Below are 19,345 nucleotides of genomic sequence, written 5' to 3' on the forward strand. Positions count from 1 at the left end.
GAATCCCACGCACTGCAGCTAGGGAAAGTCCACATGCAGCAAGGAAGACCCCGCTCAGCCAGTAAATAAATAAAACCTTTTTTAAAGTTCTCAGAAGAAGAAAAATTGTAACAGTGTATGGTGTTGAGTGTTAACTAGACTTACTGTGGTGATCATTTTGCAGTGTAAGAAATATTAAATCATTATGATGTACACCTGAAAGTAATATTATGTCATATGTCAATTATACCTCAACTAAAAAATAAGTAGGTAAAATGTCAAGTAAAAATGTAAAAATCTGAAATTTTAAATGACAATAGTATGTTGAAATAATCAGTTATATAGTGTTAAATTTTATAATTTAACAAAATATTAAAATTAATTTTGACCTATTTTTACTTTAATGAATGTACTACTGGAAATTCTGAAATTGTGTGACTCATTTTGTATTTCTATTGGATAATGCTGTGAAAGAGCCAATGCTTTAATAAGGAAGGCAAGTAGTATATAATCTACTTCTATATGCCTTTATCAAGAATGAATATATTTGCAAAGTGAGATGAAATCATATTTATTTATATATTTATTTTTGTCCTTTTGGATTTTTTACAATAAATAAAATTTATTTTGACTTCTTCAAAAATTTAAAAAATTTTATAGGTACCAATTGTATCAAAATTTTTTATGATTTCATTTGTGATATGGAAGATATGCATAGAACACGAGTGCAGAGCTTTTATTCAACTGATAAATGAGTGATGAAGATAATAGGCATAGGCATTCCAAGGACAAAAATGTTGCTGGAATCATTGTAAAGGTATCACAGAGACTTTGGGGACTTTCATTGACCAGACATTAAAAGATAAATATGATGCAAGTTGCAGAAAACAGTAGACTAGAGCGCTTGAACAAAGTCAAGATGGGTTGTGTACTGAGTATGCTTAGTGGACACTGAACAGGCCAGAATGATTTGAATCAAGGATTTCAGTGCAGAAGAGAGAGAAGGATTGGAGAATTAGGTTAAACTGAATGTTGGGACTCTGAGGCCTTGGTGAGAAATCTGAATGAGTTTATTAGGGGCCATCAGAGAGATTTATGAACTGGAAAGTGGCATGAAAGCAGTACTTTTTCTTTTTTTCTGTAGATTGGTTTGGATACAGCAGAGTATCCGTACCTGTTTTTCTGAAGTGAGGAGGTGCCATGATATCCTGGAGAAATCGGGGGAAATAGGGAGCAGGTTTGAGATGTTGAAAGGTACTACTGCATTTGGGGAAAAGGAAAAAGGAGCAATTGAAACTGACCTTGGATCCCCAAATATCATGACAGAAATGAAAATAAAGGTATTTCAGCTTTATATGATGTTTTGTGTTTTTAAAACTTTAAGATGGCCGGTTCAACTCTTTATTACAGATGAGGAGTTTGAGAATCATTGTTGAAAGAACTTGGCCAGGGTCATGGTCTCCTTATCTTAAGTAGTGGAGCTAAGAATTGAGCCCAGGTCTTTTCCTGATCTGTTGTCATTGGCATGTGCTCAGTTGCCTGTCGGTGCCTCCGTTTTTCTGGACTCTTTCACTTTGTGCAGTCAATCCCTAAGTTTTCTTATTTCTGTCCTAAATATATCTCAAGTCTCCCCCACTTCTCTTGGCACCACTTCTGCCTTAGTTCCGGTTTCTACCATCTTTCTGGATTGATATTTTCCTGAATTTATATCTAGTCTCTACCCTGCATACCACTACCTAAAACAAATAAGCAAATAAAAGCAATCTGTTTTCCTGCAGTTCAGTTTTTGAGAGCTTTCTAAATTATAGAGCATTCTCTTGTACCTTTTGAATAAAATGTAGACTTTGTAGCCTGGCCTTATAAGGTTCTGCATGATCATGACCCTTCCCTGGGTGCTTCCAGTTCCATGCTCACTTTGTTTTTCAGCCTCTTATGTCTTATTACTTTGGTAAGCAACGTCCTTCCCCCTTTTCCCCACTGTACCCTCAGTCCCATACATTCTGGTCTTGGCTGAGTTTAATTGTCAGTTTACTTGTTTATAATCATCCCCCCTGTGCTTCTTCCTCTTACCTCCAGCTCACCCACTGTTTACCCCTCTGAGAAGAGTCCCTCAAGTAGGTTTATTAAAGGTAGCTACTATTTCTTGCTTGCTAATATAGGTGGACTCAAGACATTTGTTGAATGGGAAAATGTTTTTATACTTCAGGGTCATTTCAAGTTAGAAGTGACTTTAGTGGAGAATAAAGAGTCTGAAAGAATAACTGAAAAAAAAAAATTAGTCACCTTTCAACCTGTACTTCAGAGCCCTTGTATACTGCAAGGTGTTACGTGTTTCACAGAAAAAGATTCCATGATCAAATATATTTAAGAGAATGCTGCAGACTATATCCAAGATAGGAATATAAGACTGCATGTAAGACTATAATCAGTAAAGGCTTCAGGAAGTTCTATAGTAAAAATAAGTATATATTTTTTGATGCAGCATTTTCCTAATATATTTGATTATGGAAACTTTTTAGATAGAATAAATGTAATTTCTCCTAGGTTACTAGCAGTATTTGGGAAATGCTAAATGTATGTGTCTTTTATTTCCCTCAGGTCTAATTAATACATTTGTACCACATAATCAGGCTCATGCCCAGAGGATATTTGGAGGAACTCTATTGTTTACATAGTTGAAAGGGAAAACTTTAGGGAAGGTATCAGTTCAGTTCAGTTCAGTCGCTCAGTCGTGTCCGACTCTTTGTGACCCCATGAATTGCAGCACGCCAGGCCTCCCTGACCATCCACCAGCTCCAAAGTTTACTCAAACTCATGCCCATCGAGTCAGTGATGCCATCTCATCCTCTGTCGCCCCCTTCTTCTCCTGCCCTCAATCCCTCCCAGCATCAGGGTCTTTTCCAATGAGTCAGCTCTTCGCATGAGGTGGCCAAAGTACTGGAGTTTCAGCTTCAGCATCAGTCCTTCCAGTGAACACCCAGGACTTATCTCCTTCAGGATGGACTGGTTGGATCTCCGTGAAGTCCAAGGGACTCTCAAGAGTCTTCTCCAACACCACAGTTCAAAAGCGTCAATTCTTTGGCGCTCAGCTTTCTTTATAGTCCAACTCTCACATCCATACATGACTACTGGAAAAACCATAGCCTTGACCAGACGGACCTTTGTTGGCAAAGTCATGTCTCTGCTTTTTAATATGCTATCTAGGTTGGTCATAACTTTCCTTCCAAGGAGTAAGTGTCTTTTAATTTCATGGCTGCAGTCACCATCTGCAGTGATTTTGGAGCCCAGAAAAATGAAGTCTGACACTGTTACTACTGTCTCCCCATCTATTTCCCATGAGGTGATGGGACCAGATGCTATGATCTTAGTTTTCTGAATGTTAAGCTTTAAGTCAACTTTTTCACTCTCCTCTTTCACTTTCATCAAGAGGCTTTTTAGTTCCTGTTCACTCTCAGCCATAAGGGTGGTGTCATCTGCATATCTGAGGTTATTGGTATTTCTTTCGGCAATCTTGATTCCAGCTTGTGCTTCTTCCAGCCCAGCGTTTCTCATGATGTACTCTGCATATAAGTTAAATAAGCAGGGTGACAATATACAGCCTTGACATACTCCTTTTCCTATTTGGAGCCAGTCTGTTGTTCCATGCCCAGTTCTAACTGTTGCTTCCTAACCTGCATACAGGTTTCTCAGGAGGCAGGTCTGGTGGTCTGGTATTCCCATCTCTTTCAGAATTTTCCACAGTTTATTGTGATCCACACAGTCGAAGGTTTTGGCATAGTCAATAAAGCAGAAATATAGCTATCTTCAAATATTTGAAGATTCGATTAAAAGAGGAATTGAAAATATTTTTTTTTGAAAAATAACTTCTTTGAAACTAGAGAATAAGAGCAAGAACCAGGGAGAGGAAGATGTAAGTAGGCAGAGGTTTTACTTTGTATAAGGGTAACTTTCTAATAATTAGAATTTTCTAAGGTTAAGTAAGTGTTCTGTCCCTAAAGCTTGTCAAGCAAAGACTTATAGGGATGCTCTAGAGGAGTTTAGCACATTAGGTAAGGAATAGATCAGAAGGGTAGTTTTTTGCAATAGTTTGAAAACGATTAGGCTCTATTTCTGAGATACCTATCAATAGGAATTTATATTCATTGATCCCTTTCTAATTCTGTGAATCCATGTCTTGGTTTGCAGTCTTAGTCAACAAACCAAATATGAGAAACAGACAGTAGAAATTTTAATGGTATGGTTAATTGCTTTCACTTGCTTTTTTTTTAATAGACTATTTTTTAGAGCAGTTTTAGATTCACACAAAGAAATTCAACACAAAGTATAGAGAGTTCATATATACACTCTTCCCCTAGGAATATATTAATACAACCTCTCTCACTGTCCACATTCCACAGTATCGTGGTACATTTGGTAAACTGAATGAACCCTACGTTGATACGTTATCACCCAAATGTTTACATTTAGAGTTCAACCCCTCCCCCCTTTTTCCCTTACTTTTTTGGCTGTGTGCAGCATGTGGGATCTTAGTTCCCCAACCAGGGATCAAGCTGCAGTGGAAGTGTGGTGCCTTAGCCACTGGACCACCAGGGAATTCTAGAGTTCACTCTCAGTTGTTGATGTTTTGAAAGAAAACGTGAATATTCTTGCTTATCTTTAAGAAAGTGGTTTTTAGTTGTTTCTTATCCTAGTGTAGTCTTTTCTGATTCAGAGGTCTAAAAGATAACTAGATCAACATCTGTATTGAAAAAGTAGTCATCTTTCAGGAAAATTCTTTTTTTTTTTTTTTCAATAATCTCATTAGAAATGTTTTATTTTGCTGACTAACAGTATTTTTTCTTCCTTTTAAGTACCTAAAGAATTGGTGGAGCTCCATTTGAAGTTGATGAGGAAGATTGGCAAATCTGTTACAGCAGACAGATGGGAAAAATACTTGATCAAGGTAAATATTTATAAATCACCTTCTCTGAAATATTATTCTATCTAGCATAAATTGATGTTATGTTTCATAATGTGCTCTGATTTTTAAAATGTTCTCGTAAAAGTTGCAAAATATGAACCAGAAATCCGTATGATTACTATAACTTTTGCAGCAACTCTGCACTGGTCTAGAGTCCTAAAGATTTTAGAGGGTTACATATCTTTTGTGCCAAACACTGTGCTCAGGACTCTTCATGTTTCCTCTCAGCTGTTCCTTAAAATCATCCTAGTCAACTTAATTAACGTACAGACAAGACCCAATAAAGTTGTCATTTTTCTTTGAGATCACATAGTATGTGTCAGTTCAGTTCAGTCTCTCAGTCATGTCCGACTCTTTGCGACCCCGTAATCGCAGCACGCCAGGCCTCCCTATCCATCACCAACTCCCGGAATTTATTCAGACTCATGTCCATCGAGTCGGTGATGCCACCCAGCCATCTCATTCTCTGTCATCCCCTTCTCCTCCCGCCCCCAATCCCTCCCAGCATCAGGGTCTTTTCCAGTGAGTCAGCTCTTCACATGAGGTGGCCAGAGTATTGGAGTTACAGCTTCAGCATCAGTCCTTCCAGTGAACACCCAGGACTGATCTCAGCTCTGCTGTTAACAAACTTTGGATCCATGGATGATCTGCTTTTGCCCCCCTTGTATCTCAGTTTCTTCATAAAATGTGGAAATTAGAACAAGATGATTTTAAAACCCTTAAGTTTTATGGTTATAACCACAGATTCTTAGTGTTTTTTAATTGAAATATATTCATATAACATAAAATTTGCTCTTTGAAAGTATGCAGTTCAGTGTTTTTTAGTATATTCATAAGGTTGTGCAACCATCACCATTATCCAAAACAGAATCTCTTCATTGCCCCGAAAAGAAACCCTCATACCCATCTTCAGTTATTTCCTTCTTCCCTAGTCCTTAGCAACCACTGATCTCTTTTCTGACTCTATGGATTTGCATATTCTGGAGGTTTCATATAAATAGAATTACAATTTGTAGCCTTTGTGTTTGGCTTCTTTCCCTTAGCATAATGTTTTTAAGGCTCATCTATGTTGTAGCATGTATCAGAACTTTGTTCCTTTTTGAGCCTGATTAATAGTCTGTTATGTGGATAATACTACATTTTATCCATTTATCAGTTTATGATATTTGACTTCTTTCTGTCTTTTGGCTATTATAAATAGTACTGCTATGAACATTTGTGAACAAGTGTTTTGGTAGATGTGGTCAATTTTTTGAATATTTATCTAAGGGTAAAATTGGTAGGTCATAGTAATTTTTTAACTTTTTGAGAAACTACCAGACTTTTTCCAGAACAGCTCCAATGATTTACATTTCCCCTAAGAACCTATAAGGGCTCCAGCTTTTCCACATCCCTCCTTACCAATACGGGTTATCAAATGATTGATTTTATTCATCCCAGTGGAGATGAAGTGTTACCTCATTGTGGTTTTGATTTGCATTTCCCTTAATGTCTAAATGATGTTGAGCCTTTTTCTCCTATGCTTGTGTGTCTTCTTTGGAAAAATGTCTGTTCATATCCTTGTCCATCTTTTAATTGACTGTCTTTGTTTTTGAGGTTTTTTTTTTTTAATATATACTGCATACTAGACACTTAACAGATTTATGGTTCACAAATATCTTCTCCAATTATGTGTGTTATCTTTTCAGTTTCTATGTAATGTCTTTTGATGCATGGAAGTTTTAATTTAGATTAACTCCAATTTTTTTCCTTTGTGGCTAGTGCTTCAGTGTCATATATAAGAAGTCATTGCCCAGCACAGGATTGTGAAAATCTAATCCTATGTTTTGAGAGCTTTTATACTTTTAGCTCTTAAATTTAGATCTAAGCCATTTAATTTTTGAATATACTCTTAGATAGGAGTTCAGCTATATTCTTTCACACATAGATATCTGTTTGTTCTGTTATGATTTGTCAAAAACATTATTTTTGCCCTCACTGGATTGCCTTTACATCCTTGTAGAAAGTCAGTCGACCATGAGTCTGAGAGTTTATTTCTGAAGTCTTCATTCTGTTGACTTTCATGTTGTTATTTATGCTAGTACCATATAGTCTTGGTTGCTGTGGTGGCTCAGACAGTAAAGAATCCACCTGCAATGCAGTAGACCTGGCTTCGATCCCTGGGTTGGGAAGATCCCCAGGAGGAGGGCATGGGAATCCACTCCAGTATTCTTGCCTGGAGAATCCCCATGGACAGAGGAGCCTGTCCGGCTACAGTCCATGGCGTCACAAAGAGTTGGACACGGCTGAGTGACTAAGCACACAGCACACTCATATCGTCTTGGTTATTGTAGCTTTGTGGCAAGTATTTAAATTGTTTATCTTCTACAAAATTGTTTTGGCTATTCTGCATCACTTTCGTTTCCTTATCCTTAAGCTTATCCTTGAGGATCAACATCTGCTAAAATGCCAGTTAGAATTTGTATTGGGATTGTATATAATTTGTAGATAAATTTGGGGAGTATTGGCTTCTTAATGATATTAAGTTCTCTGATCCCATGAACATGAGATGTCTTTCAAAATATGTAAGTCTTCAATTCCTTTCAACAGTATTTTGTGGGCACTTCCTTGGCTACCCTGCACTTCCAATGCAGGGGCACAGGTTCGATCAATTGTTAGGGAACTAGGATCCCATGTGCTGTGTGGTGTGGCCTAAAAATAAAAAAACATTTTGCAGTTTTCGAACTCTGGTCTTAGACTTTATTCCTTAGCATTTTGCCATTTTTGATGGTATTGTAAATGAAATTTTCTTAATTTCATTTTCATATCATTCATTTCTAGTGTTGTGAAAATAAAACTGATGATTGTGTATTGATCTTGTATGTTGTAACTTTGCCAAAGTCATTTATTAGCTCAAATAGCTTTTTCTTTAGTAAATTCTTAAAATTTTCTATGTACATGATTAGGTCATCTGCAAACATTTACTTCCTCTTCAGTCTGGATGCCCTTTATTTATTTTTCTTGTGTAATTGCTTTCCTGGAACTTCTAATACACTGTTGGATGGAAATGATGAGAGCAGACATCTTTGTCATGTTCCTGATCCTAGGGAGAAAGTTTTTGGTCTTTCAGCTTTTATTATGTATGTATGTTATTTGAGGGTTTTTCATTGATGTCCTTTATCAGATTGAGGAAATCCTCTTCCCCCACCTGGTTTGTTGAGTATTTCTATCATGAAAGCTGTTGGATTTTGTCAAGTGTTTTTTTCTGCATCTATTGAGATAACCACGTGAATTTTGTCCTTTATTGATCTGTAGTGTGTTACATTGATTAGTTTTCACATGTTGAAACCTTGCAATCCTGCGTTCAGTCCCATTTGTTCATGGGCCGCAATCTTTTTATATGTTGTTAGGTTTGATTTGTTAATTTATTTTTGAAGATTTTTGTGCCTATGTTCATAACAGATATTGATTTTCTTTTTCTTGAGGTATCTTTGTCTGGTTTTAAAATCTGGGCAATGCTGGTCTAATGTTGAATTGAGAAATGTTTCCTCTGCTTTTATTTTTTTAATGGATTTTTGTGAGGTATTAGAATTAAGCAGTGAGGCCATGTGGGCCTGGGCTTTTCTTTGTTGAAAATTTTTTTGTTTGTTAAACCAGTCTCTTTAATTGTTACTGGTTTATTCAGATTTGTATTTCTTCTCGTGTCAAGTTCAGTATTTGTGCCTTTGCAGGAAACTGTTCATATTATTAGATTAACTGTTTTGAAGTGAAGTGAAGTTGCTCAGTTGTGTCCTACTCTTTGTGACCCCAGGGACTGTAGCCTACCAGGCTCTTCTGTCCATGGAATTCTCCAGGCCAGAATACTGGAATGGGTAGCCATTCCCTTCTCCAGGGCATTATCTGTTTTATTGGCATACAATTGTTCATAGCATTCACTTACAATTCTCCTTACTTTTCCAAAGTCTGTAGTAATGTTCCTCGTTTCTTTCCTCTTTTTTACTGATTTAGTGTTTCTCTTTTTTTCCTGGTCAGTCTAGTTAGAGCTTTGTAAAATTTTATCTTTTTAAGAACCTACTACTTTTGGTTTAGTTGAATTTCTCTGTTGTTTTTCTGTTTGATTATTTTCTTCCTTTCACTTGCTTAGTGTTTAACTGTTCTTCTTTTCTTAAAGTGAAAGTTTAGGTTATCAGTTTGAGGTATTCCTTTTTTTCCAATATATTTATTTTCAGCTCTTCCATCTAATCCCTGCTTAGCTTCATCATATAAATTGGCACATTGTTTTTCATTTTCATTCATTTCTAAGTATTTTCTCTTTTCCTTTCTGATTTCTTTTTTGACCTATTGGTTATTTAGTAGTATGTTGTTTCCACGTTTCTGAATTTCCTCAGTGTTTTCCTGTTTTTGATGTCTAATTTCGTCCCATTATGTAGAGAACATACTTCATTCTTTCATATTAAAAAATAATTTTTCTACTTAGATATTTATAGGGATTTGCTAACTTCATATGTATGTTTACTGTCCTTTTTTCCCCCTGATTTTTAAGACTTCTGCTACCCTGTAAAGTTTATACACACATACACACTCTCATATATAAATGTATATTTTCCCTTATCCTTTTTTGACGTGCTAATGTAGCTGCTATTTTATTTAAATAACTATAAACTCTCCATTAACTTTTTTTTAAAGTAAAATATTTTTTATTTTGACTCTGCTGGGACTTTGTTGCAAGACATGGGCTCTCTCTAGTTTTGGTACTTCTTGAAAAAGACCCTGATGCTAGGAAAGATTGAAGGCGGGAGGAGAAGGGAACGACAGAGGAGGAGATGGTTGGATGGCATCACCGACGCGATGGACATGAGTTTGAGTAAACCCCGGGAGTTGATGACGGGCAGGGAAGCCTGGCGTGCTGTAGTCCATGGAGTTGCAAAGAGTCGGACGCGACTGAGCGCCTGAACTGAACTGGGCTTTGATACATGGGCTTCTGATTGCGATAGCGTCTCTTGTTGGGGAGCATGGGCTCTAGGGCGCACAGGCTTCAGTGGCTGTGGCATGCAGGCTCAGCAGTTGTGGTTCCTGGGCTCTAGAGTGCTGGCTCAGTAGTTCTGTCGTATGGAATCCTCCCAGACCAGGGATCAAACCCGTGTCTCCTGCACTGGCAGGCAGATTCTTTTACCACTGAGCCAGCATGGAAGCCCCTATCTAGAGTTCTGATGTTAGAAAATCTGTGCTCCCTTCTTGGTTTCTCAGCACTGTTGCTGTCAGGAGACTTTTATCACTTGTCTGAATCTAAGCTGATTGATCTATAAATCTGGGGAAAATGCAGTGTTATTAAATATTAGCATTCATCTTTCAGAATTGTGAGAATTTAATGAAATAATGTATGAATGGACTCAAAACTAATGTCTGACGTTGGCTTCGAGAAGAAGACTGTTAAAGATGATATATTCTGAAAATACTATCAAAGCTTATATTATTACCTTGTTTTTAAGATATATAAAAGCTTAATATTAATGTAATTCAGTTAATGTTGTTCAGTTGCTGAGTTGTGTCTGACTCTTTGCTACCCCCTGGATTGCAACATGCCAGGCTTCCCTGTCCTCCACTATCTCCCAGAATTTGCTCAAACTCATGTCTAATGATCGGTGATGCCATCCAACCATCTCATCCTCTGTCGTCCACTTCTCCTCTTCTCCTTCTACCACACATCAAAATCTCTTAACATGTTTACTGACCTGGTAGGTAGTTTCTTAAATTCTGAAGGCAAAAATAGATGGCTTTATATGAATCCCAAAGACAAATGAAGATAAGCTCAACATGGAGGTGTCTTTACTGTGATGACTCTATGGAATCTTAAGTTGTATTCTGTTTGTTGCTGTCTAGGCCACTTTATTAGTCTTCACATTTTTATGGCCTTAAATACAGTCCTTTATAAAAAAAGGAAGGAGAAAGTACCTTCTGTATGTGAACTCAATGCAAACTCAGCAGGAGTAGGTTCATAGATGGATATCCCCATTTTACAGATTACAAAACTGGAATTGCCTTTTTAAAAATATCTATCCTTCGTCAGAATTCATGAGAACTAGACCTTGTATGCCGTATTCACTTTCATATACATCAAAAGCCCTCAAATTATGGCCCCCTATTTTCATAAAGGTTTGTGAGTCAAGAATATTCTTTTACGAACAACATTTACAGTCAGTTTCTTGAAAGAGTAAATACTTTGAATTCCAATTAAGTCAGCTATTCTCTACCCCCAAATAATTCTCTGCATCTCAATAGTATTTCTGAATTACAAAAATTGTACAATTATTATTAGATATTACACATAACATAATGTATATAATATACTACCTAGTATAGTTATTGTATTTTACTACCACATATAGTTATTGTATTTTAAATTTCATTGAAAAATATGTGGAAATGTTTTCTCTCCTTACATAGATGCCAGTAAAAGATTCTTGATTTAACCTCTTGGCCTGCAAAGCCTAATGTTTACCATCCGGTCCTTTACAAAAAAGTTTGCTCACTCTTGATAAATATCATGCATAGTACAGTGCTTGACACATCGGTGCTTAATAATTATGTGCTGAGTGAATGAACTGTGATTATAAATAACTTTGCAAAGGACACAAAACTAAGTTACCAACCAAGGTTTTTCTGACTTTGTAACCTTAAAAGCAATGAAGTTTTCTTTATGGGCAATAAGAAAGAAATCGTTGTTTCAAAAATGAACCTTATGATTATTTGTGTATATTTTTTTCTTCTCTAAATCATCAGGCGTGGACATTTTATGTGAAACCTGATAATAATATCAATACTGGGTATAATTGATCAATATTTGATAATAAACTTTATGTAAAGTTATGTTATAGTTTTGCTAGAAATATAATTTAAAAATCAAAGTACAAGTTTCTTTGTGACCAAAAGCTGTATAAGGAATTTTAGCCATTCTTCTCTCTACATTGTTAAGAGTACTGTTGATAGTCTAGAGAAGAAACTGGCACATGATAGCCAAATCCAGGTATCTCCTTGGTTTTGTAAATAAACTAGTATTTGACATTGCTCCTATTCATCTACGTATGATCTATGACTGCTTTCAAGCTGTACAGTGCAGTGGTCAGTAATCTGTTTAATGAACTATATGATCAACAAAGCCTAAAATACTATCAGCTGTTTACAGGGAAAAGTTTTGACACCTGGCCTAGAAGGCACATTAACCATCTATTTCTCTATTTCTCTTAGTTTTGTTCTTGATGAAATTAGAATACCAGAAAGCCACGTGGTATTCATCTGCTGGATAGATGACAAAGATGAGCAAAGAGCTTATCTATACTTGCTGCAGAGCTGCTTTTGCCTGTTTTTCAGTATCTCTCATATTAGTCATCTGCTGGTTCATAAGTAGATTGGAACAATGTCTATCTTTTGGACCACCATTTACCCAGCTCTAAGCATGTGGAGTGACTGAACAAATGTATCTGTATGGAGTTGCTAAGTAATCAGTTTCCTTAAAAGTTGATTGCTAGAAAAAGTTTTATCAAACACTGACTCCCAAAGCTTTAGCTCTACTTCAGGCTTTTATACCAGATTACAAACATCACCATTATATCCTACTGACTGCCTAGTGAACTGTTTCTTGTAGCAAAATCAAACTCAACATGTATCAAAAGCCAAATTATCTTATTCTTTGATCTTCTCATACATATTGAATCCATGATGTATTCATATCCCCACCAACATCGTGACCTCAAACCATGATTCTGGCATATTAAACACAAAGGTTTAAAAGTAGCTGTTATATCACTTTAAGAGTTATTTAGTGATTCTCTTTCTCTTAAAAATCTAAACTCTGTCATAGCATTCAAAACTCTTAATGATTTAGCCACTTTCTTTAGCCACATCTAATGGCAGTCTTTCTTGTGTACCCTGCTACTTGACTCATTTTCTGTGTCATTCACGGAACATGGGATCTTCTTCATTCCTTAGAGTATTTGCATATACTGTATCTTCTGCCTAGGATGCCTTCGCACGAACTTGTTTGCTTGTCAAACAGTTATCCTTTAAATGTAACCTCAAGTATTAACTTTCTTTTTGAGACCTTTCTTTCCACAGGAAGACATTCCAAATGTTCCTCCATGGATTTATGTGTAACTCCATTATAGAAATTACCATGTATTTTTTATTGCATGTACACTATGTACCAGGAACCATGTTTAATACTTTCCTTACATAGCTCTCTTTTGAACTAAATATTATCCTCCTCTTATGCACAAGGTAGTTGATTTTGAGAAACTGAATAACCAGACAGATCTCACATTGCTAGAAATGGCAGAGCCAGCATTCAAGCCCAGTGCTTCCTGAATTTAGTGCTTTAAAATACTGTTGGTATTGCCTCTTATATTTGTCTTTGTTGTAAATTATAAGCATCTTGAATGCTTTTTGCAGCTTTTATACATCAATATTAGGTGAATTAATTATTTAAATTATTTCAGTTTTCTTTCACTTGACTGCTAATAAGATTAACTGCGTGTTTACTTCTTAGTTCTATTTATTGGTTACATTAGATATTTTTTAGTGGAAATTTTACCTTCCCCGTTAACACGTCTTTTGATCTTTTATCTTTCTCAAAGTGGTACTGTTGTGCATTTGTATTATGGAGAGCAAATTCTGTTTAAATATAGAGCAAATATCCATTATCTGTTAGACCTTAGTCTTTGGCTCATAGCAGACGTTACCAATCTAAGCTTTTCCTCCAACCCTAGTTTAGCAGACTACACTGCTGCCACAAATCAGTCAGCAATGGCATGTTTGCCGTGTCTTGTTGTGGTTCTCTTTAAACAGTTAAATGAGACCTGTAGAATGAATAGAAATTTGCTAGGAAATTACCAATAGTTTGGCTTCACTATAATATGGAGAATGGCAGTGAGTGGAAGCCTAGGGTTCATGTGAAAGAAAGTTACTGTAATAATTCAACCAACTAATTAAGAGGCCTGAATTAAGGTTTTGGCAGTAAGTATGGAAAGAAAGGGCTTCCCTGATGGCTCAGATGGTAAAGAATCCACCTGCAATGCTGGAGTTGCAGGTTTGATGCCTGGATCAGGAAGATCCTCTGGAGAAGGAAATGACAACCCATTCCAGTATTCTTGCCTGGGAAATCCCATGGACAGAGGAGCTTGGCGGGCTATAGTCCATGGGATCACAAAGAGTTAGACACGACTGAGTAAACAGCAGCAACATGGAAGGAAAAGGATTTAGGTGAGAGCTATCAATATTTGGAAGGTAGAGTCAGTGAGTCTTGATACCTGATAGAGGCAAAGAGAGGTGTCTAGCAGCTCACCTCAAGAAGGGCATTCATTGTTGTGCTGTATCCTGGACTTGTTAACATATATGCTCCCATATCATCCAGTATGTAAAGGAACCTGAAGATCTAGCTGGTGACGTTTAAGGTGAAGTTACCCTCCTAAAAATAAAGAAATCTAGTTAGTAGAAATTTAAAATAGCAGTTCTGCAGAGATCTGTTAACCTATTAGTTGGATTTACCTTGGCCTTGTCGGGCTTCACATTGCTTTTACTTGGTGAGTCATAAAAAAAACTTCTCTGCCAGTAAACTCTTATGCTTCCATGAAACTCCTCTGTTTGTTGTGATTGCTAATGACTTTAGATACCACATGAGCAAGTTAAGACATCTTAGCCATGGATAAACAGACATGTGCCTTCAACAAATTCAGTACCTGTGCCTCTGCTTTCCTGCCACCCTGCCTCCTGCCCAAACGCAGCAGTAAAAAGGCCCTAAAAGTAATAGAAAAGCTAATTTTTAATCAATTCTCCTTTAAAGGAATTGATTTCCTTTATCTCTGAATTATTTCTAAGAGACAAATGGTAATTTATTACTGCTATTTTTCTTCAGTTTTGTGATTTCTTCGGTGCATGCCTTACCAGTGATTTAGAGACAGTTTTCCAGTGAAAAAAGAAATACTGTCACACTGAATGTAGTAATCAATGGAGTTTAAAAGGCTCTTGATTTTAAGAAATGTTAAAATATGAAAATAAATATGTTTATTTGGATAAGCAGAATATTTCCTGGTATTCAGTACTAGAGGGATAATGACATTTAGTAGAAAATAACCTAATGTGTCTTTTCTGGGGTGTCTATCTACCACTCAACAGAAAATTAACCTCATTTGTCCCTCAAAAGTAAAGGGAAGATAATAGATAATCGCAGAACTCTTTGGAAAGTGATTAAATTAGATAATGGTTCTTGTTCAGTCACTCAGTTGTGTCTGACTCTTTGCACCCCCATGGATTGCAGCACGCCAGGCTTCCCTGTCCTTCATCATCTCCTGGAGTTCATGCACACTCATGTCCTTTGAGTCGGTGATGCCATCCAACCATCTCATCCTCTGTCGTTCCCTTCTCCTCCTGCCTTCAATCTTTCCCAGTGTCAGGGTCTTTATCAAATGAGTCAGTTCTTTGCATCAGGTGGCCAAAGTACTAGAGTTTCAGCTTTAGCATCAGTCCTTCCAATGAATATTCAGGACTGATCTCCTTTAGGATGGACTCGTTGGATCTCCTTGCAGTCCAAGGGACTCTCAAGAGTCTTCTCCAACACCACAGTTCAAAAGCATCAATTCTTCAGTGCTCAGGCTTCTTTATGGTCCAACTCTCACATCTGTACATGACTACTGAATAAACCACAGCTTTGACTAGACGCACCTTTGTTGGCAAAGTAATATCTCTGCTTTTTAATATGCTAATTTTGTCATAGCTTTCCTTCCAAGGAGCAAGTGTCTTTTCATTTCATGGCTGCAGTCACTGTCCGCAGCAATTTTAGAGCCCAAGAAAATCAAGTCTGTCACTGTTTCCATTGTTTCCCCATCTATTTGCCATGAAGTGATGGAATGGGATGCCATGATCTCCATTTTTTGAATGCTGAATTTTAAGCTAGCTTTTTCACTCTTCTTTCACCCTCATCAAAGAGGCTCTACAGTTCCTCTTTGCTTTCATAAGAGTGGTGTCATCTGCATATCTGAGGTTATTAATATTTCTCCAGGCAATCTTCATTCTAGCTTGTGCTTCATCCATCCTAGCATTTCACATGATGTACTCTACAAATAAGTTAATAAACAGGGTGACAGTATACAGACTTGACATATTCCTTTCCCAATTTGGAACCAGTCTGTTGTTCCATGTCTGTTTCTAACTGTTGCTTCTTGACCTGCACACAGATTTCTCAGGAGGCAGGTCAGGTGGTCTGGTATTCCCATCTCTTTAAGTATTTTCCACAGTTTGTTGTCATCCACACGAAGACTTCAGTGTAGTCAATGAAGCAGAAGTAGATGTTTTTCTGGAGTTCTCTTTCTTTTTCTGTGATCCATCAGATGCTGGCAATTTGATCTCTGGTTCCTCTACCTTTTCTAAATTGAGCTTATACATCTGGAAGTTCTTGGTTCATGTACTGTTGAAGCCTTGCTTGAAGGATTTTGAGCATAACCTTGCTGGCATTTAAAATAAATAGTTTTAACATTTGTTGGCATTGCCCTTCTTTGGGATTGGAATGAAAACTGACCTTTTCCAGTCCTGTGGCCACTGCTGAGTTTTCCAAATTTGCTGGCATATGAGTGCAGCACTTCGACAGCATCATCTTTTAGGATTTGAAATAGCTCAGCTGGAATTCTATCACCTCTACGGCTTTGTTCATAGTGATGCTTCCTAAGGCCCACCTGATTTCACACTCTAGGATGTCTGGCTCTAGGTGAGAGCTGAGTGATCATACCATTGTTGTTACCCAGGTCATGAAGATCTTTTTTGTATAGTTCTTTTGTGTATTCTTGCCACCTCTTCTTAATATCTTCTGCTTCTGTTAGGTCTGCACTGTTTCTGTCTTTTATTGTGCCCATCTTTGCTTGAAATATTCCCTTGATATCTCCAATTTTCTTGAAGAGAGCCCTAGTCTTTCCCGTTCTATTGAGTTCCTCTATTTCTTTGCATTTATCACTGAGGAAGGCTTTCTTATCTCTCTTTGCTATTCTTTGAAACTTTGCATTCAGATGGGTATATCTCCTTTTCTCGTTTGCTTTCGTTTCTCTTCTTTTCTCATCTATTTGTAAGGCTTCCTCAGACAGCCATTTTGCCTTTTTGCATTTCTTTTTCTTAAGAATTGCTTTTTTACCTCCTCCTGTACAGTGTCACAAAACTCTGTCCATAGGTCTTCAAGCATTCTATCAGATCTAATCCCTTTAATCTAGTTGTCATTTCCACTGTATAATTAGTAAGGGATTTGATTTAGATCATACCTAAATGGCCTAGTGATACTCCCTATGTTCTTCAATTTAAGTCTAAATTTTGCAATAAGGAGTTCATGATCTGAGCCACAGTCAGCTCCTGGTTGTGTTTTTACTGACTGTATAGAGCTTCTCCATCTTCAGCTGGGAAGAATATAATCAATCTGATTTTGGTATTGACCATTTGGTGATGTCCATGTATAGAGTCATCTCTTGTGTTTTTGGAAGAGGGTGTTTGCTGTGACTAGTGCGTTCTCTTCTCAAAACACTGTTACCCCTTTCCCTGCTTCATTTTGTACTCCAAGGCCAGACTTGCCTGTTACTCCAGGTGTATCTCTTGACTTACTACTTTTGCATTCCAGTCCCCTGTGATGGAAAGGACCTTTTTTTTTTTTCATTTGTTTTGGTTCTAGAAGGTCTTGTAGGTCATAGAACTGTTCAACTTAAGCTTCTTTGTCATTATTGGTTGGGGGATAGAATCTGGGTGTCCTGCATTGCAGGCAGATTGTTTATAGTCTGAGTCAACAGGGAAGCCCATTTTGTCGATAGATACCTTTAATCAGAATGGCAGTTTCAGTAAGGCTCATTGCTTTTATTCCTTAGGCAGCTTGTCATCTATTAGGAAGTCATAAGGACCACCTTTTTTCATTTGTTATTTTGGACATATTTTGACAAGGGGTAGATAGTTCTATATGGCTGTGTTTATTTTTCAAAAATAAGCTAAGGTGGTTATGTTTCATTTTTTTGGCCTTTGTTTATTAAGTTGTGATTTTCTTTTTAAAATTGAGGTATAATTCATACAACATAAAATTCTCCATATTAAAATATATTCCTTGATTTTTAGTATATTCATTATGTTGTCCAGCCATACCACTATGTAATTCCAAAAGATTTCCATCACCCCAAGCAGAAACTCTGTACCCATTAGCAATCTGTTCCAGTCCCAACCCCTTCCTGCTCAGATCCTGGCCAGCTCTCACTCTCCTTTCTGTCTCTATGAATTTGCGTGTTTTGAACATTCCTTATGGGTGAAATCATAAAATGTGTGGCCTTCTGTGTCTCCTTCATTTAGTATAATGATTTGAAAGTTTATTCATGTTATATGTAGTATATATTAGTACTCCATTTCTTTTTATTGCAAAACATTCTTCCATTTTATGGTTAATACATTTTATTTATCCACTTTCAATTGATGATCATTTGGATTTTTTCACCTTTTGGCTATTAGGAATTCTGCTATGAATGTTGATATAAAAGTGTGGCCATGAATTTTTCTCTTCTCTGTGTACCTAGGAGTGTATAAAATTGCTGGGTCATATGGCCTTTTTTTTTTTTGAGGAACTGCTAAACTGTTTTCCATAGTCACTATACTATTTTACATTCTCATCAGCAATTTATGAGGGTTTCAGTTTCTCTAAAACTTATATTTTTGTTATAATGATAAGAGCTAATATTTGAGAACTTAATATATATTAGATCCTATGGTAGTTTACATACAGTATCATTTAATTCACAGCACAAACTAGATCATGGAGAATAAATAACTCCCAAAGTCACATAAATAGTAGATGAGGAAGCAAGGATTGAACATAGGTTTGTCTTATGCCACAAAATGCATACTTAACGCTCTGTATATTGGAAAGCATTTTCATGCTTTTAACTTTGCAAATGTTCTTTAAGGAGTACCATTTACTCATGCTTCCCCGGTGGTAATGAATCTGCCTGCAGTTTGGGACACCTGCCTGGGTTTGATCCCTGGGTGGGGAAGATCCCCTGGAGGAGGGCATGGCGACCCACTCCAGCATTCTTTCTTGGAGAATCCCTGTGGACAGAGGATCCTGGCGGGCTACAGTCCAGGGGGTTGCAAAAAGTTGGACATGACTGAGCAACTAGGCGCACACACGTTTACTCATGCACAGGGTGTCAGTGGCCGCGATTTACCATCATGAGTGAACAGCATGTGGTAATGTAGTAAGAGCACTAGATTTCAGTTCAGGAAAACCTGAACTCTGCTGATTACTAGGTATGTAAGTTTAGTCAGCTCTTGTGAAAGTATATGTGAATTCTCTCAGCATAGTACTTATCAAATAGTTGGAACCCAGCACATGTTGTTTATATATTAAAAATAAATCATCAGAAAAACAGT

The 19,345-nt window shown here is 37.0% G+C and overlaps 1 protein-coding gene and 1 long non-coding RNA gene across 2 annotated transcripts in view; one reads left to right on the top strand and one right to left on the bottom strand.

The window, feature by feature from the left end:
- Nucleotides 1–17,571, bottom strand: part of LOC110151737 (uncharacterized) — a 29,791-nt gene extending 12,220 nt beyond the window's left edge. Inside the window, exon 1 of the long non-coding RNA XR_011484319.1 lies at nucleotides 14,256–17,571. This is a non-coding gene — a long non-coding RNA (uncharacterized lncRNA). The remainder of the gene's footprint in view (nucleotides 1–14,255) is intronic.
- The window catches only part of RSF1 (remodeling and spacing factor 1), a 146,992-nt gene that overhangs the window by 52,571 nt on the left and 75,076 nt on the right, over nucleotides 1–19,345 (top strand). The window contains exon 2 of the mRNA XM_020915152.2: nucleotides 4,830–4,921. Coding sequence (XP_020770811.1) covers nucleotides 4,830–4,921 — 92 coding nt within the window. The remainder of the gene's footprint in view (nucleotides 1–4,829; nucleotides 4,922–19,345) is intronic.

This window comes from Odocoileus virginianus, chromosome 28 (assembly GCF_023699985.2).
Source record: "Odocoileus virginianus isolate 20LAN1187 ecotype Illinois chromosome 28, Ovbor_1.2, whole genome shotgun sequence".
Taxonomy (NCBI): domain Eukaryota; kingdom Metazoa; phylum Chordata; class Mammalia; order Artiodactyla; family Cervidae; genus Odocoileus; species Odocoileus virginianus.